The sequence below is a fragment of the Terrapene carolina genome, unplaced genomic scaffold, assembly GCF_002925995.2.
Source record: "Terrapene carolina triunguis isolate 2854851 unplaced genomic scaffold, T_m_triunguis-2.0 Scaffold84, whole genome shotgun sequence".
NCBI lineage: Eukaryota > Metazoa > Chordata > Testudines > Emydidae > Terrapene > Terrapene triunguis.
Genome location: NW_020664435.1, coordinates 36,974,359 through 36,999,602, shown reverse-complemented (window position 1 = coordinate 36,999,602; position 25,244 = coordinate 36,974,359). Strand labels below are relative to the sequence as shown.

Here is a 25,244-nt window from a genome sequence, read left to right as displayed (position 1 = left end):
ATAAATCTGTTAGTCTTTAAGGTGCCACCAGACTCCTTGTTGTTTTTTTCAGAAAATGAAAGATGTTAACCATTTAGATAAGGTTTTTGATAAAACTTTCATTTGAAAAATGTTGTGAAAATATGCTTTACAACAGGTCCATTTCAAATCCTGTAAAATGAAAACAATTTTGAATTTTTTTGTGAAATTTTTCAGTTCATGCATAGTACCAGCTGAAAAAAGAACGATCACAATATATTGGAGTGGAGTTTAACACTTTTCCTGATAATTTCTCAGTAGCATAAAAGGCAGGCCACAGGTACTCTCTGAGCTTTGTTAAGTCATATCATGGATTTTCCTGGTAGCTGGCACTACAGAAAATGACTTTCCACTAACTTGATGTCTTTCTGTCTATGTCATCTGTTTTCAGTCATTTTCCTTGCTGAGTAAATAGAATCTCAAAAGTATTAACCTTTTAGTGAAATTTCCTATTGAATTTCCAGAAATTTCTTTACCCATCATAAGCGGATCTTTCTGGTCTAACTTTTTGCTCTCATTTATCTGAAATGTGACCTTCACTCTATGCTCTCCCTAAATAAAAGACTGTGATGAGGCAATTGCTGGAGCAGTCACTGAAATACTTAAAATTAGCTATTTATGCTGCTTCTAGAACTTGAAGTTTCCTTGATTTGGAGCTTTTGGGGCTTGATGCCACAAGAAAACAGAATTCCTTAATAAAGGTGTCCTCATGCCAGCCATCCAAACTTTGAGTTCAACACATTCAGGACACATTTGTTAAGGTCATCCTAATTCTGGATATGTTTACCTGCTACCATAACTTTAAAGCTACTGACCTGGTTTTTTTCAAACTTCATTTGTTTTGAAGTTTTCTGAGACCTAAAAATCAAACCATGTTTGAAGGAAATTGGTTCAGTAGCTGAAATAGAAAAATTCTACTGCATATGCACAGTGGCTTTAAAACTATGGAATTGATTTTCTTCAGTTTGGCTTGAAGAATCTCGGATCTCAAAATAGAGATGTGGAAAATAACCACAATTTACAATATCTAGCTTCAGTTATCTGGCCAAAAAAAGTCTAATTAGAACATGCAAAGGAGAACCAATTTTTCACATTTTAAAAACTCAAAAAAAAAAAAAAAAAAAAATTAAATTAAACGAGAGGAAAAAAAAACTTTCCAATAAACTTAAATCAAACCTCAGAAAATATTAATCCAAAAGGAAATTTGTTGGAGAAAAGCATGAACAAAAGAAAAGGGAAAATTTGAATTCAATTTGAAATTCAATTTTAAAGCTATCTGTGCCTGTTAGAATAAAATGAATGAAATTCAAGAATCCCACTCCCTTCCTTAGGGCATGAAAAAGAGTAAGGCAGACTCATGGACATAATACTAGGACACCCCTTAGATATTCTATATCTCTAAATTTAATGAAGACAGATGAATTAATACTCTCACACTGTTCTTATTTCACTTCTTGTATGTGACATTCTGAAGTCAAAACTATTTTTTTAAATTAGACAAAAATATCATTTATGTTTTGTTTATTGTTCTTATTTAAAGGTGGAAGTAATTATACCTTTCTTTATTTCACAAATCCAGTCATATACATAGTCACAGTGCCTGTCATTCCATAACATGCTGGAATCTCCACTGAGTTCTACACAAAGTTCCATTCCTTGATAATTATTGGGTTCTCCATAGGCCCAGTTTGTATATATCATCTAAAGTGGAAATATAATTGTATTACTATTTTCTTCATAGAAAGAGATAGTAACTGCTCTGCAGCAGGAAAACCAGAAAGACCCAAGTTGGATTTCCAGTGTCAAGCTGGAAAATAAAGCTGGTCAGAAAAATGGAATTTCTATTCTGTGGAAAATTCTGAACATTTCAAAATGTGTTCACATTCTGAATTGGGATCAAAAGTTAAAATTTCTAAATTTCTTGCAGAATGGAAATTCAAAAAAAAGTATTCAGAAACATCAAAACATTTTGAGAACATCAAAATATTTTGTTTTGATAAGGTAAAATGTTTTGTTTTTATGATGTTGAAATATGATAATATATTAAATAAAATATAACAACATGAATATTTAATGCAGTATAAATCAAAACAAAATGAACTGAAACAAAATTGAATCAAAACATTTTACCTTATTGAAACAAAACAAAGAAGTCTAAATGATTCTTTTTAGAGAGACAAGGTGGGTGAGGTTATATCTTTTATTGACCCAACTTCTGTTGGTGAGAGAGAGAGAGAAGCTTTAGAGCTTACTCAGAGCTCTTCTTCAGATTCTTTTCAACATTTTTCCAGCTAAAATTACATTGAAATCAAAATATAACCCACAAAATATTTAAATTTCAACAAAATCACATTTTCAAAATGAAAAATGTTCTGTTGAACTTCTTTTTTTTTTTTTAAACCAGTTCTACAGGAAAATACACAAAGCCAAATTCACTACAGTTGCTTCCGTTTTACACCTTGGCTTCAACAGAGTTACACTGGCAAACAAGTAGTATGACCTATCGAGTGCGGAGCTCTCCAGGATCAGGTTCTAAATTAGCTCCGGAAAAGAGTAAATTTACAAGACCTAAGCTATTTTCTGTTACGTTTTATTCATTTTAATTTTTACAAAACAGAAGGGTAAAGGGGCAGCAATCCATGGCTCTAGGTGTTACAGACAGTATTTTAAACTACCATTATTATAGTTTACAACTACACCAATTTCACCAAGCCTTTATCACCAAAAATGGACAGGCAAAAAACAGACATTCAAAAAAATCTCCTTCCTGTAGGCAAGTCAGAGCAATTTCTCTTTTGTGACTATACCTCTGTGTACATAGACTACCCTTATGATTATATTAGTCACTTTTATTCTTCATTTTTTATTTTAAACATATTTTACAATACAAAAAATAGTGTGTTGAATAGCTATCCTGTAGACAGATTTTGTATACATCAGCCTTGCACATGGCATCTTAACAGGGGTTCAGGAATATGATCAGGAATAAAATTATTTAAAAAAAAAAAAGCATGAGGATTACAGAGTCAGAAAGAAAAAAAAAAACAATTGTGGAAAAACTAAATCACTCACTGGAGACCCATCACTCCAAGCAAATCCATCATCAGGATTCAAATAATATAAACCTATCCAGAATTTCTGATGATAGTATCCATTTTTCCTAAAACACAAGATATACAGACAGATTAAAGAAAAACAAGAGAAACATTTTTATATGAAATAAGTTTCAAAAATCTAAATCGCACAAAGAAGTTTCATAAACTTTCTGTGAAAATACTCCTAAAATCTGTTGGAAACATACCTGAATATTGAGAATCTGTCATCCGATAATTTAAAATTAACTATTTACAACTGCTAGGATCATCTGTGGACTCGTAGAAACGGCACTGAAATACCGAGTCACATTTCTGAGTAGGAGAGGTCCCAAATGCTGAGTTACCATATACTGGCCCAGTGGAAAATTCTGATTGAAACAATGAGTGTGAGGACTTATCTAAATGATAAAGTCTCACTGATTTAACTTCAGGTGTGATTTTACTGTGACTGCGCTGCAGCAAGAAATTGTACAAATGGTATAAAGAGGAGAACAAAGAGTCAAGAACAAAGGGGGGCGGGGCTGGCTAGTAGGTATTTGGGGAAATTAACAAAGGTATTTAGGCATTTAATGATGCACATAGGTGCCTCGTGGGATTTTCAAAAGTGTCTAAATGAGTTAGACTTTCAATAAAAGTTAGGTATCTAACCTGCTTAGGTGCTGTTGAAAACCTTATTAGATGCGTACCTGCATCTTTAGGCAGCTAAATACCTTTAAAAAATTGGCCTCATTGTCTGAGATTTATTAATAATAATAATAATATACGGAAATATACCTATCTCATAGAACTGGATGGGACCCCAAAAGGTCATCAAGTCGAGCCCCCTGCCTTCACTAGCAGTACCAAGTAATGATTTTGCCCCAGATCCCTAAGTGGCCCCCTCAAGGATTGAACTCACAACCCTGGGTTTAGCAGGCCAAACCACTGAGCTATCTAGTCAAACTGTTAATGTTGACAACTTCCCTGTTGGGGTGTTTTGACTGGTTGTTTTTTTGTTGCTCTGGCCTTCCCCCCAGTTGGAGATGGGCCGAATCAATGAAGTACTTTAACGTTATTGACCAACCCATCCATTCCGGACCTTTGACAGTCACATAATGAATCAGATCAAGACTACCATAAAATCCAGATATCCCAGTCTTGGACTCAGTCCACTAGCTCACAGCTGCCCACACTCTGTTGGTTTTAATTTTAATGAAGTTGGGGATGGGGTGAGGCACCCAAAACAACATCTCTCTCCTTAAGCACAGGAGTACACACATATAATATACTTGTATTCCCATATGCCAGAAGATATGCAGTTTGTATATCAGTATTTATAATGTAAATATATTGTTGGGGTTTTATTGCTATTTATTAATTTCAAAGGAATTAAATTGCATACAAACTGCCCTGCCCAAAAAGGACAACAACAGAACAGAAGCAGAAAAAGGGAACTTTTTATTTTAATCAGGTAAAAATGCAGGGTTTTTTGCATGTAAAATTATTGAAAACCTCCAAGTTGTTTATTGCAGGATATATTATGCATAATGATCATTAATGAAAGTAACGGTGGTAAAACAGTGTCCTAATAATGGAAAGTTAAAATGGTCTCTAAAATTGCCTCTGGAAGGGGGGAGGGATAGCTCAGTGGTTTGAGCATTGGCCTACTAAACCCAGGGTTGTGAGTTCAGTCCTTAAGGGGGGCCACTTAGGGATCTGGGGCAAAATCAGTACTTGGTCCTGCTAGTGAAGGCACGGGGCTGGACTCAATGACCTTTCAAGGTCCCTTCCAGTTCTAGGAGATAAATAAATTAATGGAGATATCCTATTTTATTTTAAGTTGCACACACAGCTTGCATTTCCACATGCAGTAAAGTAGAAGACTGAGTAACTATCCTATCTGCATCCACTAAAGCCTGCTGACATCAATGATAAGGCTCTGACTTCAATGGTCTTTGAATCAGGTCCAGAGCTCTAACCTGCACATGCAAAATTTACAAGCATAATTTAAGGCCTCATTGAAAATTTGGCCAATAATACTTGATTTAGGTGTTTTGGAATACACGGGGATTGTTTTCAGAAGCTATTACTAGAAAAACCTGTTTTGTGATGTGCACGCTGCTTTTCTTAAAAAATACATTTGATCACATTGATAATGTATTACCCTATGTTATGAGTTCCTTTACTAGAGACCACGTAATTGCATTGACATTCACTGCATAGGAGCAAAGCTATTTGAAATTGTTTCAACAACCTGGTTAGTTAGAGCTAGGGAACAATAAAAACCTTGACCAGTTTTATGTGAACATTTTTCTCCTTCATAAATTTTCATATGTTGTACCAAATTACCTCTGTGGCAATTTTATAAATTCCCAAATAATATGCAGGCAAAAGTACACCAATTCATTAAACTTTTGGAATCCCTAACTGATTGTAAATATTACAATTCTAAAATATTTTAAATTGGATGACAAATATTGTACCAAAGTATAAATATTTAGCTGAAACCAACTATTGCAGGAAGGATCAAAAGGCATTTATTTTTCTCATTTAATGGATCCAGTGAAAAAATAACCATAATATAGATAGATACTCACGCTACAGAACGCCAAATAACATATTGTTCTTCTTTACCATTAATGGTGGCCAGATCTCCTCCTATAGCTCTACAATATTCTTGAGATTCCAACCATGATTTCTTTTGATCTCTTGAAAAAGGCTAATGAGAGTATATTTTACAATCAGAGATACACTATATGCATCATAGAATCAAAAAACATGAGCTATTTCCCCTATGGTATGATGTCATACAATCTAACAAATCAAAAAGCAGACAGTATAAAATTTAAAATGTGTTATACAGATTACAGAATGCCTTGTACACAGAATCTGTTTCACTTTACATGCAAACATTTGAGCCACAGCTAGCAGAGGGCACTCGTGAGACCAACCTCTACTATAATACAAACAATGAGGAAAAAACAGTTTAAAAATTAATAGGAGTTACAGATGTGGGAGAAGAAAAGTCAGGTTTGAACACCAGAGGTGAGAAGCGAGGGGAGCAGTTGCAAGCCTCTCTCGCCTATTGTTGTGTATTATTAAATAGTTGCTCGTGTCTGCATTTCAGTGATGGGTGAGGTGACCCCTACCTATAGCTTGTAAATCCTATTTACAGAACACTCAGAGATCCTTTCAGGATGGAGAGAAAATGCAGACATGTCTAGTCTGCACGGAAGTCATTATTGTTTAAGTTCTTCTTTGCACTTCTGTGTTTCAAACATGTACAGAGTCTATATTAATTCAGAATTATTTGCAGTACTTACTTTGAAGCAGAAACTAATACGATTGTTTGAATCCCAACCTTCTGGGCATGTGGGGGCAGGAGTTGTTGTTGGAATAGGCGGAGGTGTCACTCCCTCAGCCCACTGTTTACAGAGAAATTTTGCCTTTTCCTCACATTTCACAACATCCCATAATCCACCAGCAATTCCAGTCCTCATGGCAACACAGCCTGACTTTCTTCCTTTATACATATAAAAAGAAATGAAAACCAAACTGTGTATCATCTAGAACTTCATGAACTTTGAATTCTGTCCTGATATAAACTAATTATATTTCTGCACACATTCAAATGGATAATTTTTTCAACTCACAAAGGTCATTCAGTGAATTTAAGGGACATATATGTCTAGTATACTTAGTCAGTACATATCATCCTGTTGCCTTTTAGTGGCTGGCCCTAGCAGCTTCACAACCTTCTAGTCTCTGACAACTACAGTTTTCCTCTGAACTCAAGTGGTAGAGGCCTGTGTTTTTGGTGCTATGTTCTCAGTTTTAACAGACCCCGGTTTTGGTCCCTTTTGATGACTGCAGTGTCTGTATCTATGTAGCCCACAGTTCTTTTACACATGCCTTGTATGATTTACCAAAGCCAGTGGGCATTTTTCAACATGCATCAAAAGCATTTGAACATAAAGGCTAACCACAGGATCTTATGAAAAAGTAATGCAGAATTTTGTTCACTATTGGCATAGCGAATGGTCAGCATGGTGTCTAGCAGCACCTAAGTCCTACTTAAACCCTATTTTCAGAACTTAAGGGCTGCACAAGCCATTGGGCTGGCCTTCTGCAAAGGGGTGAATTACAACCACGCAGATGGAATCGAATCCATTGAAATATCCTCAGATAACAAAGTGATCTAAATAAATCTGGTGTTCAACAGAATAAGCTGTCCTGGGGACAGCCTGTTAGCAGGATGGCATGATATTTTCATATTAAAAAACAGGTTTTTAGGATGAACACTTAGGATGGCTTAGCGAATATTCACAAGGCTACTTTTCAATTCTATTTTTTGGCCCCACTCATTCAATGCTAGGTTACCCCAAACTAACTATATAACTGTTTAGTGATATTCCCTCTGGTAACATACTGATTATGATGGGGTCAAGTACATCACAAGACACCTCATCCCCTATTTCCTATCTAGCATTCTCTCTAAGCCACCACACACTATGTACTCCATGTCAGCCCAGCCCCAACACTAACTCAGTCTTTCCCATTACAATGGCAAATCAGAACCGATTTCAATTTGAGCTTTTTCCAAGCTTGTATACAGGGCCGGCTCCAGGCACCAGCCCACCAAGCTTGTGCTTGGGGCGGCACCTGGAGGGGGGCGGCGCGGCGCTCCGGCCGCCGGGGGGAGAGCGGAGCCCTGGCCAGGGCTCGCCGCCCTCCCCCCGGGGCTCCGGCCGCCCGCCCCCCGGCGCCCTCCCCCCGGGGCTCCGGCTGCCCGCCCCCCCCCCCTGCAGGGGGGGGGCGGCCGGAAGCTTTTTTGCCTGGGGCGGCAAAAAAGCCAGAGCCGGCCCTGCTTGTATACAATCCCATCTCAACACTAACCAGCAGGCTAACATAATGCAGGCACGCAGATCACTTACACCATTCACACCAAAGTAGCAAACCAAAATTCCTGACAATGATACCCTTCACCAAAGAAGCATCTGCAAACTGCCAACTGCTGTACAATCCAGCAGAGAATATAGAATGAATTGCTAAGGGAATTACAATTTTTTTTTGTCTAAACATTGAGTATTGCAGTGTGGCCCCTGTACTCCCCAACCAATATTGTAGTGCTATATATACCTGGCATTTCTGAATTCCAGTGCGTGAATAAGACTGCTTCACCATTGGTCCACTTGAAAGTCCCCTTTTCTTGTATATTTGAAAGACCAATCCAAAAATATTTTTCAGGCCTCAGCCCAGTCAGACTAGTTAGAAAAGCTTGTTCGTATCTGCACAAAAAGAAGACAATAGTCAAATTGGTTTTAAATCAATATTTGTACATAGTATGTCATTATCATTTATATTACAAGAGTTATTAAATGAGTGGTTTAGGCATATTTATTTGTACAACACAACAGAATAAAGTGGAATCATTCACAGAGGACATATTTGGCATATTTTGAATTTGTAATTTCTCTCACCCCTTTCCTTCTGTAGAGTAAACAAAATTATATGCAGAAGGACTGAAGTAGTGTGAACAAGTGAAGGGAAAGAAAGGCACCTAGTGTTATCTTGGTGAAATATAATCTTAATTCTAGAGAATTTACAGTGGTTCTATATTTTAAATATTTGGTGCTATATGCAAGACAGCAGTTTGGTGTTAAAATAACCACAAGTATCTACTCCAGATTAAGGGTCTGTCATACTAAAGAAGAAGTAAACAAAAGTATGCAGTCTAGGATGGTATTGACAGAAACTAAAATTCACTACTTCAACTAACAATCATGAAAATCAAATCTGTTAACTAAGAACATCATATAAATAATTTGTGCTTATGGGGCTGGGAAGATGTAGAAATAAAAGTCAGCTATACTTAAAAGTCAGCAATACATAGAAGGCTCATTGGAAATACAATAGAGATGGGAGTCTTGCAAAATCAAAACATTTAAAAAAATATTTGCATATTTGTTATTGTTATTAGTTCCAAGACCAGATGAATTTGCTGTTAATTATTTGTATTACAGTTGTACCAGAAATGTGCTATGCACTCATACACAAATATAGGAAAATACAATCTATGCCACGTAGAGTTTGCATACAGATCTACTAAGACACTACAGAAACAAATATGAGAAATTCTAAAGGGCCCATCGACCAAATATAAGTAAGTTCTGACTCCCCATAACCTACCCCTTCTGCGTTCCTCCAACATGTAATATTGGATATTGTGTATCATCTCCTCATGTAAAATACACTGTATTTGGTTGAACTGTGAAGGACTTTCAGATAGAAATCAACTCTGTTTGGTTAGTTTGCTCATGTTTTAGGATCCTCTTTATGGGGACTAGGAGCAATTTGATATCAAACAAACAAAAAAATGTTTTTGATGTAATAGGCATGGATGGGCTACGTTGTAAAGAAAATGATTCCACAGGAACGAACTGAGGGCAGTGTGGCAGGACCATTCACACAAAGGCCTGTACAAACCTTGCAGGTTTTTCCCCCAGAGCGGGAATGGGTTGAATTGATGGTCCTTAAATATGCTCTAGGAGAATATTGATTACTTTATCACCATTTCTGGGGTTGATACTAGCATAGCAGACACCTTGCCTTATTTTCAGATGTTCCAGTTTCAGGAGCTGGCACCAGGAGCCAGCCAAGAAGCTGAGTGGATGCTGCTAGCGCTATGGAACCTTGGGGTAGGATGGTTATCAGAGTAGTGTGGAGATCAGCTGGCTGCGCTCATATGGCAGAGCTATGAGATAAGTTTTAATGAATTCATGCAATTACAGGAGTGGGAAGGCCAGTCAACAAATGGCGCAGATGATACTAAACTGTTCAAGGTAGTTAAGACCAAAGCAGACTGTGAAGAACTTCAAAAAGATCTCACAAAACTAATTGATTGGGCAACAAAATGGCAAATGAAATTTAATGTGGATAAATGTAAAGTAATGCACATGGGAAAAAATAACCCCAACTATACATACAATATGATGGGGGCTAATTTAGCTACAATGAATCAGGAAAAAGATCTTGGAGTCATCGTGGATAGTTCTCTGAAGACGTCCACGCAGTGTGCAGAGGCGGTCAAAAAAGCAAACAGGATGTTAGGGATCATTAAAAAGGGGATAGAAAATATGACGGAGAATATATTATTGCCCATATATAAATCGATGGTACGCCCACATCTTGAATACTGCGTACAGATGTGGTCTCCTCATCTCAAAAAAGATATACTGGAACTAGAAAAGGTTCAGAGAAGGGCAACTAAAATGATTAGGGGTTTGGAACGGGTCCCATATGAGGAGAGATTAAAGAGGCTAGGACTTTTCAGCTTGGAAAAGAGGAGACTAAGGGGGGATATGATAGAGGTATATAAAATCATGAGTGATCTGGAGAAAGTAGATAAGGAAAAGTTATTTACTTATTCCCATAATACAAGAACTAGGCAAATGAAATTAATAGACAGCAGGTTTAAAACTAATAAAAGGAAGTTCTTCTTCACACAGCGCACAATCAACTTGTGGAACTCCTTACCTGAGGAGGTTGTGAAGGCTAGGACTATAACAGCGTTTAAAAGAGAACTGGATAAATTCATGGAGGTTAAGTCCATTAATGGCTATTAGCCAGGATGGGTAAGGAATGGTGTCTCTAGCCTCGTTTGTCAGAGGGTGGAGATGGATGGCAGGAGAGAGATCACTTGATCATTACCTGTTAGGTTCACTCCCTCTGGGGCACCTGGCATTGGCCACTGTCGGTAGACAGGATACTGAGCTAGATGGACCTTTGGGCTGACCCAGTACGGCCGTTCTTATGTTCTTATGTTCCATTACAGAGGAGCAGGTGCTGCGGTACATGGTGTCACTGGCAACCCATCAACCGGTGTCCTCAACAATCTTGAATAGCCTCCCAGCTGTTACGTTTGTCAGTGGACTAAATAATTATCCATATCCACGCAGCGGTTTTAACTCAAAGGTTTCTGGTGGGGTGGTTGCATTCCAATGGCCCCAGGGAGGAGTCCCGTAGTCCTGCCACAGTTAACATTCTCAGGGATCTAGGCAGTCTTGTTCAGAGCAGCATTCTTGATAGCAATTTTTTGTGCTTTCAGGATCAGCGAGCTAGTTCCTGGGTTCTGTAGGGGCTTTGCGGGAGGGAACTTGGAACTGTGTGACATACACTGGCAGGGACAAGCAGGGATATTAAACTTGCAACAGTCAATGACTGATCAAGGAGGCTGGGGAGAATCTGTTATTGTCTGGGAAGCCGGGAAGCCTGGTTCTGCTCCATGGAATTTGGTTCCCACTCATCCGGAACCAGGGCCACAACAGCAGCAGTACAGCTGTGTATGGGGGAAGAGGCAATTCTGACAATTGAGCACGGGCATTAGGAAGCTGTAGCGGGGGGGGGAGGGGTCATCTGCTCCTGCCTTAAAAGGCTTAAAACAGCCCGGGGAGAGGGCTGTGGCAGGGAAGAAAAAGCGGGGCTGATTGGGGAAAGCAGCCTCAGATGGGGGCCACGCCCCAATCAGGCCGAGGCTGGTTTAATGCGAGCCCAGCTGGCCCTTATAAGAGGGGTAGGGCCAGAAGCCAGAGACAGACTCTCTCTAGCTTTGAGAGGGAGGGACCTGGCTGCAGGGAGCTGAGAAAAGGTACTTGGAGTGGAGCAGGGCTGGGGGAAGGCCAAGGGAGCTGGGGAGCTCTGGCCTGGAAACCCCCCAGACTGCGGCCTAGTGGAAGGCCAATTAGGTACTGGGTTGCAGAGGGGCAGCCCATAGGTAGGCAGAGGCAGCAGGTCCAAACCCCCCTTGCCTATGATGAGTGGCTTTTACACTGCAGTCTGCCCCAGTGAGCGGGGGCTAGATGGTAACTGGCAATAGCCCATGACTGAGGCAAGGTGGGGATAGAGGGTTGGGGGTTCCCCTGGGTGGGGAGACCCTGAGACTGCGGGGGTATTGCCAGGGGGCAGCACCCCAAAGACAAGGGTCACCAGGTCCTGGGAGGGACACGGGGGCCTGCGGCAGTGGGACACCGGACTGCAGAGAGCGCTCCGGAGGCTGGAAACGCTAATTCCCTGAGACGACCAGCAGAAGGCGCCGCAGCAGTGAGTCGCGCACCGCGACAGAAGCATACAAAACATGTGTGTGACCTCAGGTGGTGAGTCAGTATTAATGTGTTGTGATTTCATTCCAGATGTTGGAATAGCAGTCAAGCAGATGGTAGTGTGGATCTGTGGGCACAGGATTGTTTTCTATATGCATAGGCAAATGTCCTAGTAGCCTTGAGAGTTCGCAACTGGGTCCCAGTGACGGGGTGAGCCTGAGTTGGCATAGGAGGAGGAGCATGTTATTGGACCAGCTGATGCCACTGCTGAACGTTGTGGGGACCCATCAGCAGTCAGCGATATAACAGTGGCACACCTTGGAAAACACTATTGGGGATGTGTAAATGGGCTGAATTGATGCCCAAAAAGGGATTTGAGGCTGATCCTTCAATTTCTCCAGGAGAAAATAAAAAAATGTATGGTTGGACATACATTAACACATGGCTGGCAGAGAGTTGTGGAACACCACCTGGATGGACAAGGCAAGGAGGATGTGAACAGGTTGGTGGCCAAATTCTTTGGGGTCATAAGAAGCTTGGCAATTTCACAACCTGGGGCACCAGAATTATTCAGGGAAGGTGGGGTTCCCCTGCCAGGCTTTGCTGCAGATTTGTTCTGGCTGATATAAAAGGGAGCATTAGGAGATATCTGAGAACCCTACTGGGTTTGGGGGGAAGGCAGCCAAGCTAATTGCTGGCACCTCCTTGTGGCAGAAAGTATACAGTGACCAGATAAATGGCTTGGAAAAAGGCTTAAATGAATGGAACGGGGGAGGGGAAGGGTGGCTGGGGCTCCTATGACTGGTATGGCAGGGAGCCAACCCTCGTTTCTTGTAGCCCACCTTAACCCTCCTACAAGGCAGGGGGTGGATGGTAATGAATTGGCTGGGGGACCTAGATGGAAGAAGAAGGGGAGCCCCCTGGGTAATTCCTGAATGAACTTGGGGTTACCTGCACTATACACTTATCTGCCAGGTAGCCCCAAACATCTAGTAATAAAGTTGTGGCCTGATTAAAAGCATATCAGGTGTCTCCTGTCCCTTTGGCATAGCCGGAAAATGCTCAGATGACTTGTTTTTTTTAAAGTCCAGCTCTACTCCAGAAAAAGTAACTAGGTAAGAATAGCCCTTTCTCACTCAGAATATCTGCTTCCTGGGTGGGATTCGGAGCCCTAGCTATTTATTTGGCAACAAAAATAGGGTGGTGTTTTTTTTGTTTTTTTTTTTGCTTTTTATTCTTGTAAGCTCTGCAGAGCCAACACGACTCAGACAGAGCAAATGTAATTCTCCCATTTGTGTGTGTGCATCAGCAACAGAATTGTTTACTAATTTCCAGTCACTCACACCTGTGCAACCTCACTGACAGGAATAGGTTTGCACAGATGTAAGTGAGGGACTAATTTGCTCTGCAGACCCTATATAATGGTGAATTCAAATTTCATGGCAGTCACCCATCTCTACAGTGGGCTGACCCACACCCTTGGATTTGGGCACCCACCCACCTACACACACGTTTTGAGAGGTTCGATATCCCATTCTAATTTTCTGCCTCAAGCCCGTCTCTGACTTTGCTCAGCATCGGGTATTTTATTTTGATGATCTAGACTATTTAAGGATTTTGAGCCTTCTAAGGTCCTTTAAGCTGTCAGAACAGCAGCCTTTTCCATACCTGTTTTCAACAGTAGCTAGGGAAGCCTGGTTCCTTCCACACGTTTGATTGGCTTCATAAAATGATGCAAATGTACTTGCAATCATGTAACAATGAAAGCCATGTCTTTTCCATCCCTGTCAAAATAAATATTAGGCAATCACACAAGCTTGTTGGCAAATTGTGATGTAATACTCATTTCTATTCTGTTTTAAAAAAATTATATAGAATACAATGTTACTGCTAAACCATGGGGCAACTAACAAACAATAAGAATGAAGAGGTCACAATGTGAACAACAAGCAGAGATGGAAAATAAGTTAGCAAAATATTTCCTTGAAATAAGTAGAACATGGGAGTGTTTATTCAGCAGCGAAGTGCTGACTCAATTTTTCCTGTAGGGATATCTCTTTCGTAAAGGACGTTAAAAAAACAAAAAAATCAAAACTGAGCCAGTGCCGAGCTTCGGGTTATCTTTTCTTTGTCTGCTTATCCAACAGTAAAACTGCCTCAGTTATATGTGCAGACTGGACAAGCAAAGTGGAATATTCTATCAGAAATTTGGATCTAGTTCAACACAAAAGCATTGTGGGTCTTCAGAAGCACACAAGACCCAGAAAGATTTGGATGTTAAATGTATAATACACATATATAAAAGTATCAACTATAAGACATACATTAATGAAAAACGGTAGACTCATAAAGCTACTTTGACTATAACAAAACCAGATACTTACATCTCTGAGTCACATGTAGGCTACACAAAATTGTTGATAAATCTTTTATATCTCTTTATAACATACTGTTTCATGAAACAAAATGTCACATAGAATGAGTTTTTAAAAATGCTTCTGATAAGTCTGTGCTCACCCCTTCTCCCCGGCCTCAGGGTAGCATTACTTCACCTCAATAAACTTCAAGTTCAATCCTGCAAGGACAACTTGATTCCAGGGCAGGAAAGTAATAATCTGTTACAGGAACTAGAGGTTTGGGGTACTTAAAACAGAATTGTGAAGCATGGGCCAGAGGGCAGCTGGAAGCTAGATCTATTTACTCTTCCAGGTATGCCATATGTCCTACACATTATGAAGACTGTGGAGGCCAGATGCTCCAGTGAGGCCAATACAGACCAATTTTTGGCTGTCCACCCTTATCCTCACAGTAATCTGGTTTGTATTTAATGTCTCAATTGTTCCATGCTTATTCAACTCACATGACTTATTTTGCACTTACTCTTTGACAGCCTGGATCAATGATCTCCTCTTCTCCACTAGCTTCTGCCAAAGGTTTCCTTTTACAGATGTATGCAAGTTTCTTTTCACAAGCATGATCTGCCCAATATCCATCCTGAAAATCGCATAAGGAGAGAAATTTATCAATCAAGTGGGCCTTATAGTCTTTCAACATTTTTTCATTAGTTCTTTGATATTATTAATGTTCATGGATATTTATTTTTGTAGTGCTATGAAAGGGGAAAACGTAGATCTGTGATTTATTTTAAGTTATTCCATCTACAGTATAAGTAAATGAACCTTGGGTAGCCAGTTTTGACCTACTGAATTTAATGTAGCAAGGAGTCCGATGGCACCTTAAAGACTAATAGATTAATTTGGGCATAAGCTTGAAGAAGTGAGGTTTTTTACCCACGAAAGCTTATGCCCAAATTAATCTGTTCGTCTTTAAGGTGACACCGGACTCCTTGCTGTTTTTGTGGCTATAGAGTAACACAGCTACCCCCTGATACTTGAATTTAATGTAGGTAATTACATGACCAACCCTTTTTAACATGGTCCTTTTGGGGGGGGGGGGTACGTGCGCAAAAATGTCAAGAAATAAAAGTATTCATTCCAATGCTATTTTATTTATATAAATATATTTTTTTTTTTAGTTCATTCATGTTAAATACTTTGGATGAGATGTACCCATCGCATACATATTTACACGCACACCCACTACACACCTCTGTCTCATTTAGAAACATCTGTCAGCGATAGTGTTGACCAAATATGAATTGGATAAACAAAATCCTTTTTGCTAATTTATGAACTTTAGAGTTGGGTTTTACCTTAACAGCCTTTTTTAAATATAGGAGATTCATAAGCAAACATTCAAATATTAATTCCCTAAGCAACAGAGGTGATCCTACAGCTGCCAGTACGACAGTGCTTAGGTATGTAGTGCAAATTGAAGGTGTCTTCCAAATGCATACAAGCTGGATATTTGAGTTACATCTCTCGCCCTCCAAACAGCAGCCTTTTTCTCCCATGTCTTTCACAGAAGCACCATTTTAACAAGTATTACTTCTGATAGTGAATTTCCTGCATAAGGCATGGTGATTGGCTGACACTAACAATGGGTGTCCTACCAGATTATACCAATTGCTAAATGCATGCTATATCTCATTAAATGTAGATGTACAGAAATCATAAGCCCCTGGAATAGATAACTTATCAAACAAGTGCTGACAAACTATGCTATAGTATTGTATATCCTATTGTTAGAATTAGTTTCCAACTTCCTCTTATCCATTATCCCCGAAGGTTACTAACTTTCTACTAAGCTTATTGAGATCAGCCATATAAATATGAATGGATATGGGAAAATATTACAACAGACAACACTACGATGAAGATAAAAAAAGCTCCTATTGAAATGTTGGGGCTCTGCCATGAAATGTGTTTGTCTCATTAAACTACATCTGTTTTCAGGATGTAGGCTGATGTGACAGGATAAAAAAAAAAAGTACAGTATTCCTCTGCCAATGCTGTCAGTGGCAAATATGAAAATACATACATAATTTCATTTGTTTGTTTTCCCCGAGACAGACTTAAAAACCCATAAAAAGTGACCTAAGAGATTTTTAAGGTATAAATGTATTCCAATATTAAGATCCTCTAGCTCAAGACCTGCCAAGAGAAGCAAGTGCTGAGATTTCTTTCATATTTCTTTAGTCCTAGGCCTAAGTGGTCTGCCATATATAAGCCTTGTGCAGCTTTCAGGACAGCTGGAAAGATTATTTGTATTGTATATTTATTCCTCCTCTTTCACCTTTGAGACATTTTGTAAAATGAAAAGGAGGTTTGCATAGACTCTGTTTGTCAGAGGGTGGAGACGGATGGTAGGAGAGAGAGCACTTGATCATTACCTGTTAGGTTCACTCCCTCTGGGACACCTGGCATTGGTCACTGTCGGTAGACAGGATACTGGGCTGGATGGACCTTTGGTCTGACCCAGTATGGCCATTCTTATGTAGGTTTTGCTATTGAAAACTATGTTTGCCTTGATAAATAGGTGAACCTGCAGTGGGTGGTAAGTACAAATCTTTCACACCATCACAGATCTGGCAAAAAAATTTTTTTGCTGGTGTCATATAGCTGTACCCTGCATGACTATCTCTTACCAGACTCTCTTATCTAAACTCTTTCTATTTGCTTATCATATTTGTCACTGCTGAAGCTGTACCTCATTTTTCTGGGAGTAGTGCTAACAGGTAGCCCTTATCAAAGCAGCCTGACAATAGTTCTCTGCAATGGTTTGTCTTAATGCACTGAATAATCCCTTTTCTTGCATATATAAATGAACAGGGCACACCCAACAAAGAATTTATAATACATTCATGCAATATATCTAGCCCACATAAGCCCAAGGTCTGGGATCCAAATGTTTTTCCAGAAAGTCAGGCTCTTTTATTAACAGGATTTCTCCTTAATATATTTTCTTAGTGAAGTTTATAAATCTGTGCAATTTGTTAAGTTATACAGCCTCTGCCCAGCCAAAGCAGAAAAATTCCCAAGTCTTAAACAAATTTCTTTATTTTTTCCATTCTCCTGGAAGCCACAGTCACACATGTTCATGTGTCTCATGGAATAGGTAGGCGTATTCTTCTGAAGCCCAAATTCATGGGAGACCTACAGAGTAGTAGACTCAGAGTGCTTCATAGCAACACAAGGAGTTAACCTTTGAGAAAAGTCATTGTATGGCCTCTCTTGCCCATTTATTATGAAACTAATGAAAACAACTTCATAGCACATGTAAACACTGACTAGATTCCCACAAAAGTAACTCTAAAAACCTTTGGAGCAACAAAAGTTACTTCATATAATATTACCCCCAATTCCTATGCTCTTGGGTAGAAAAATGGATAAAAAGAAAAACAGGCTCACATGATACAGATATAACTGGATTACTTTACCTGTCCTTTCATGACAACACAATCTTCTTGCCTGTTGTTCGCATGGGTTGGTTCGCCACGTAGCCACTTGGTGTATGTCACAGGAGTCCCATCACTCCATTCAAAATACATCTGAACCTTATTGTCATTCAGTCCAATCCACAGCTCATCTGTTGGCTCTAAAAATCAAATTAGGAGATTTGCTAATAATCATTTTACACAGTATGAACTTTCAGTTCCATTCTAGAATGAAGAATTTATACTCAGGAAGTTTAAGAAACAGCTTCTGGAAGTAAGTCTCTGCTTCATAAAACATGCTGACTGTTCTTCACACGTCTAATTTTATCAGGAAGGGTCATTCCCCAAACCGGGGAGATAACCTGACTACAATAGCTAGGTCTCAGATTTCCTCCAAAATGCTAATTTATCTAAACTGGATTATCATTAAAAACAGAATTATTTTTAGCTCCGCTTTCCAGGTTCAGATTTCTTGTAAATTGCTGCAACCTAAATAGCCTTTCATGAATTTCTAAAAATGGCCCTTTTTTTAAAAAAAAAAAAAAGTATGTACTTTCCTTATGTTGCTACTCTTCAGTACAAACAATGAGCAAAGCAGAATTGTCCTCATTCTTATTGTTTAAAAAAAAATATGCATTATCTTGTAGAGTTGACAATCAAAATACTTGTCACTTTTCCCAACATACTGCAGGTCATTCCTGTTCTTGAGAATACTTTATTCCTACCCCAACTAAAATGTGCAGTAGGAGCTGTTTGGATTTCCCCCTCTTCACATCCCTCCACACCAAGCAAAACTATTTGTCTTCATTTCTCAAGTCATTCACATCTTATCCAGACCCTATCCATCCTCTCTTGTTTAGTATAGATCCATTGACCCCCCCGTCTTCACTCCAACAATCATGCCAGTCTATCACCTATCAGTCCATTTTTCCCACAAATACCTTAATACTTTCCCCCATGCTCCCCTTTGTGTGGGGAACAGCTGTAAAAATCCACAAAGCCACCATATTATTCTCCTCCAGATCTCTCCTATAACTCAACTCAACCATGATGCCTACAAAATACATGACAATGGCTCGACGTCTGATGTGCTGTGTGACCACTGTTTAGTACACTAATCATAAATTTCTCACTGTTATCTTGTGCTCCCCCTGTCTGTTGTATCCACTTGTTGTGACCTGTCATATACATAGACTGCACTTTAAGGCTTATGACTCTCATGGAGACAAAAAAAACCCACTTCCACAAGAGTCGTAAGCCTTAAAAGCACAGAGACTCCAGCACTGTATTGGCAGTATAAACACATTACAGTGCAGAAAGCAATCAATTGGTCTCCGGAAGTGTCTCATAATCCCTCAAGTGGCCTTTGCTCATTGTTTTGCACTCGGCTGCCCTGGAGACATGTGCCCCTCCCCTTTCAAAGCTGTTTCTGACAGCCCTTGCATGCTGTGCTGATCTGCTCTGGGACACAAAGCAAACCATTAATGTGGAATGCTCAGGCTCGTGCTGATGAACACCCGAGGCAGGCATATGTATGTATGTATGTATGTATGTATGTGAGAGCGAGAGAGAGAGAGATTGCTGTGCAGAGAGCTGGGGATGGAGGCGGGGGGGGCTGATGTCTGAGTTTCCCCCTTCCCCTGCCTCAGGACTGGTTGCTTCCTGCAGCTGTCTGAACTTACAAGACTGCAAGCTGACACACTCTCTGTCCCACAAAACACACCGTCTCCTCCCGCCCCCCCATACACTCCCTGTCATACACTCTGCCCTCCTCCCCCCACTTTGCAGCTGGCGATGTAGTAGGATGCCCATGGAACAATGAGATTGGGAAACCTGCATCATGTGACGTTGTGCCTGCCCCATGAGGCATTGCAAACCCTTCCCAAAGCACCCTGCGGCCCACTGCACAGTGGGATAGCTACCACAATGCACTGCTCTCTTTGCCATTGCAAGAGCTGCTAAAGGTGGCAGGCCAGCTGTTTGGGGAGGCTTAGCCTCCCATGGCCTCTTATGACAATCACCCAACGGTCACTGTATCCCTTCCCTATGGATTACCTGTGCTGGACACCCGCCCCACACTTACATAATCAGTTGCAACTCTCGTCCCTGCTCACCATAACAAAGCCCTCCTGTGGGGAAGGTGAACCCGCTGTGGGGAAGGTGAACAAAACCTCACTCCGCCTACACCAAACTGGAGGTGAGGGAAAAATTCCTTCCCAGCCCCCCTAGAAAGGATGTTGTGCACGGGCGCCCACAGCAGGTCCCGACCAAACCTGGTATTTTGCAACCTACAAGGGGAATAATGGTGGGTGCTGCTCTGCTTTGTGCAGGGAAAAGGGGATTCTCCCATTGGGCTAGTCCCTTTTCAACTCCCCAGCCCTTCAGGCTGCTGGGGGATGAGTCAGCGTCGCCACCTCTTTTGCTGCAGCCTCTGAGCCTCTTTCCCACCCCTGCCCATAAAGTGCTATTCCCTCTCCCCCAGCAAGCAAGACAATGTCCTCCCCACCCTGCATAAGGTGTGGTGCCGTCATTCTTTGGCAACACGGCATCAGACACGTGGAAAGTTCCACCATTCTGAAAGATTCCCCCCTTTTAAAGATAAGGACTCTCTCTGGTACAAGTTGATTCTTTCAAGCTTTTGGAACTTCTGAAGTGCACCCAGTGTACTTGGGGCATTACTGTTCATTTTTCAATATACATATTGATAGGACCCTGTAGAAATACTCACTGTACCCAAGCTGCGAGACAATAAAGCTGTACTCTTCAACGTTGTGGATACTGGCCAGATCGCCATCCTCCTTTCTACATGAAGTTAAGGCTTCTTTCCATATTTTGGTGTCTCTTTGAATTATGTAACAATGACCTGCATATGACATCCATTGAGCAGGGCATTTAATAGGCACATTAGTCTCTGAAGGAAAAATGACAATGAAAGATTTCAGACCAGTACAAAAAAAAAGGAATAGAAAATTACATAAACAACCACCATCTTTCCTTTTGTCCTTTATGAAGAGTAGCAGGTCTGTCTGGTATTGCATGCTGAATTCACCATAGAAAAATAAAGCACATTCAAGTAAGACTAAAAGCATTTAGCATGTGAAGATAAATAAAAAATACATCAAAAAAATGTTAAAAGATTGCTAAGGTAGCAAAGACAAACACTGAAAAGTTAGGCAATGACGGAATTAAGGTGTTTGTGCCACCTTAATTCAGCCCCCTTGTGCCTATGCATTATAATACAAACTTTAATAATCTGACTCCTCAGTCCTCTTCCTCTACCATTTCTCATCCCTCTGCATTCAGATCAGAATTCCTCCTTCAGCTCCATGTCTGGACACCAGCAGGGGCAGCACTGTCAGCACAGGGCAGACAGTCTCCCTTCCCTGAGCCTGTGCCTAGCGCCACAGCAGCCCCAGGTAGCCAGGAAGAGCAATAGTCATCAAAGTCCTGCTCAGCCCCTGCTACCTCAGGATGGAGCATGCTCAGTCACTTTGTGAGGACTGCTCATGCACAGTCCGGTCAGCATACAGAAGCTGTGTCAGGAGGGATCAGGTGCAGTGCAGATGGAGAGAGTCTTCCAAGGGTTTAGCTGCTGAAGTCTCTACTAAGCATGTGTGAACTGAATTATTTTGGTGGCTTATAATTTGGCCAAATTTGGGTGAATTTTCACTGGAGTGGCAAAAGGTACATCTTGTCACATTGAGGTAAACAGCTTGCCAAACGTCAAGCCCTGGCTCCAAAGAATGGAGATGCTAGCACTTCTCAATTAAAGGGTTGGAAGAATATTATTAACGTGTTCAAACCACCACATTTCCTCCTAACCTCAGTCTGAGAAGTGGCTGGACATTTTACCAGAACCTTCCCAAAAGAAGTCAGCCTGAGGCAGACACCTGGTATGGAAAATTTCCATACAAACGGTTAAAGTTTGGCAAAGTATAAGCAACTGAAAACAGGGTATTATAATGGAAAGTGTTGGGCAACCATAATAGATGGGGAAAGGCCCCTTACAATTTAAACATATAGACATTGTAAAATTCCATACTTGGGCAGAGGTTTTTTTCAAATATTAAAAATAAAATGTTCATATTGTGAAGCTAGTGGATATCATATAACAGAAATTCCTGAGAGAAGTAACATACAGAAGCACTATCTCACCTCTGAGAAGTACTTATATCACAAAGCCCTAATCCTGCAAAAATCCATGTATATAACTTCACTCCCACATATAAGCATTTAATGGACTAGCCCCATACGTCCGAGGAGAGGCAGGAGAGTTGGCTCTCTTGCATTAGGAAAGAAAACAATAACAACAACAATAGTTGTTTTAGGAGTATTTTCTAAAGAAGTCCTTCCTCCTTCTTTATTAAAGAAAATTAGACCTCCAAATGTTTCTGTTTCTAAGTTCATTACATGAGGCTGCACTAGGGTACTGCCAGCAATCACCTTGTTGTTTTATAAGCCCCATAATACAATTCAGCCTTAGCGGGCTACTCCATCAAAGGTTAGCATACATAGAATATAGCTGCACGGAAAGCCAGCTAGCATACTTGTTGCACAGAAATTATAAACTACATATGGGCTTAGTAAGCAGCATTACTTGGACTAGAACAAGGGCAGAAGTCCTGTAGCACAAAATTCTGTGCACCAAAAATTTCAAGTGTTTCATAATTAAGATCATTGGGGGTAGAGAAGAGGATGCATTTGGGCAGATGGATTTAGTATATACCCTGAACATACCTAACCAGGCATCCAAAGCTGTGTCAGGTTGCAATTGCACATCCAATTTGAGATAGAGAATGATGCTAATTAGCATGCAGTTACTCGTGCAATACACACACATTTACAGCACAACTGCTCAATGTAGCATGCACCTTTGGCATATGCTGTTAAAAATTTGTCAGGACATGTCTGTAGGAGTAAGGGTCTGGCTTTGAAAAAATCTAGCCCTGTATGCATGTCCAACACAATTTTTGCATTCTTCTGTGAACTGTTTGTGTGCTGATGCTAATGGCTGCCACCAGGTGAGTCTTGGAACTAAAGACAACCACAGACCTCATTAAAGCCAATGGGTGTGCCAAACAGTCTTTCAGGCTGTGTAGATGGTGCAATCAAGGCCCTTTATACAGTACAGCTGGGGGACATGAGGTCACTATTCAAGACACTAGACTGCAAGGCAGGCCACAGCTAAGCCATAAGGACTGAGAGGTTTCTTTGGCAGCAACGTAAGGGCTAGGATATTGGTTGCAGGTTGTGTGTTGGAGGCAGAAAGACAGAAGAAGCAGCTATGAGTGCAAACCTGAGAAGAAGTGGAAGAGCAGCTTCTTGGGCACAGAATTTGCTGCAGTAGCAGACTAGGGGATTTCTGAGCTAGGAAACTGCCTGCTGCTGTTTGTTTCTACTCTGTTCAGGGAAACAGAACTTTGTGTACATTCTTTGTAAATAAAGAAGATTATACCAAGAATGCACCTGAATCATATAATCTATTTCTCACCCTAACTGAAACAACTCTGTGAGTTCCTGAACTTCAGCTACCTGCTCACGCCAAAAGGGGCAACAATACCTAGGACAATCAAATTTTGGACAAGCAAATCCAGGCACTATGTAGAAGTCCTCATCCCATATGACACACACTACATTTAGACTATGAGAGATGAAAAAGCAAGAGTAGAGAGAACAAAACATAGCTGCTTAAGATCTTGTCATGCAGGTTAACACAGATGACAAATAATAAGACAGTTATGAAGATGGAATTAATAGTCTCCTGCTGATCCACATATCAGTGTCAGGATGCAAACTCTTTCATCTCAAATGCTTTGAAGCCCTCAGACTTTGCCATGCCAATTTTTTTTTTTTAAATTAGATTGCTGTGGTCCTCTAATGGAAAAATAGATTTTTGCAGCATTAGACCAGCATATTCCTTGAGTTCATGAAAATCCTCTTCCTTTACAAAAGTAAAGGGCTACACAGGTACTACAAATAGTTTGGGCAGTTTGCAGTACCATCATTTGGATTGCATTTAGTTATAGACTGTCATGTAATGAACACTCTGCTCTCCCATAACTCATATACACAGCCTGGCTAGATGCAACCCATAATCTCTAGGGTTGACTTTAACCAACACTCTTAATGTCAAACGTGCTTAAGTGCACTGTTGTATTGGGACCTAGGCCACTTTTTTCCTTCCTTCTTGGGGACCAGGTCCTGGAAGGCACCAAGTGCTACCACCTACCCTTTATATCAAAGGGAGTTGAGGATACACAGCACTTTGCAAGATCACATCCTGCTTCCTTCCATGACTCTTACTCCCAATGGACATTTAGTAAATTGCTTTACTGTGTGCATCTCTGCCAACACCATATTGCTACTGTCATCGCATTTACTTACTCTCTCCCCCGGCCCCGCGTGCCACCCCTGCGCACCTCCCCCGGCCTCACCTGCCGCCCCCACGCACCTCCCCTGGAGCGTCCCCCAGCCCTGCCTGCTACCCCCATGCGCCTGCGCCCAGTGTCCCTACCTACCCTGGGCAGCGGGCGGCTTCCCCCTGCAGCTCCGCACTGTGCTCCCTTGCCAGCTGCTACCGGCTATAAGGGAGCGGAGCCGGGGGCAGGCTGAGACAGCTGCTGCACCTGCAGAGGGGAGGAGGGCGCATGGCAGCCCCCCCACCCCCGCCCCGGCAGGTGACTCCAAGTCGACTCCGGGGGTGGGGGAGCTTATCCTGGCTGGACCTCCTGAGCAGCAGTCTGGGGGGGGGCTTGGGTGAGTGTCATGCGAGAGAGTCGTGGAGGGGTCCTCCCCTCCCCCAGAGCTCGCTGCTGCCAGTGGGGAGAGGGCTGGGGGGAGTCGTCCTCTCTGGCCCTCAGCCCCGGGGGTAGCCTGCTTGCTGCACCCCAAACTCCTCATCCCCAGCCCAGCCCCATGTCCCACAACCCCTCCTGCACCCCAACCCCCTGTCCCAGCCCAGAGCCCGCACCCAGCACCCAAATTCCCTCCCAGAGCCCACACCCGTCCTGCACCCAAACTCTCCCAGAGCCTGCACCCCAAGCCCCCTCCTGCACCCCAACTCCCTGCCCCAGCCCAGAGCCTGCACCCAGCACCCAAACTACATCCCAGAGCCCGCACCCCAAACCCCCTACCAGAGCCTGCACCCCAAACCCCCTCCCAAACCCAAACTCCCTCCCAGAGCCTTAGGCAGGTGTGGGGGGTGGGCGGGACCTGGAC

The 25,244-nt window shown here is 41.4% G+C and overlaps 1 protein-coding gene across 1 annotated transcript in view; it reads right to left on the bottom strand.

The window, feature by feature from the left end:
- The window catches only part of LOC112102189 (macrophage mannose receptor 1-like), an 80,798-nt gene that overhangs the window by 36,673 nt on the left and 18,881 nt on the right, over positions 1-25,244 (bottom strand). The window contains exons 7-15 of the mRNA XM_026649475.1: positions 20,755-20,937; positions 18,030-18,187; positions 15,071-15,184; positions 13,859-13,974; positions 8,232-8,380; positions 6,416-6,615; positions 5,690-5,811; positions 3,091-3,178; positions 1,575-1,719 (exon numbers count right to left, since the gene is read on the bottom strand). Coding sequence (XP_026505260.1) covers positions 1,575-1,719; positions 3,091-3,178; positions 5,690-5,811; positions 6,416-6,615; positions 8,232-8,380; positions 13,859-13,974; positions 15,071-15,184; positions 18,030-18,187; positions 20,755-20,937 — 1,275 coding nt within the window. The remainder of the gene's footprint in view (positions 1-1,574; positions 1,720-3,090; positions 3,179-5,689; positions 5,812-6,415; positions 6,616-8,231; positions 8,381-13,858; positions 13,975-15,070; positions 15,185-18,029; positions 18,188-20,754; positions 20,938-25,244) is intronic.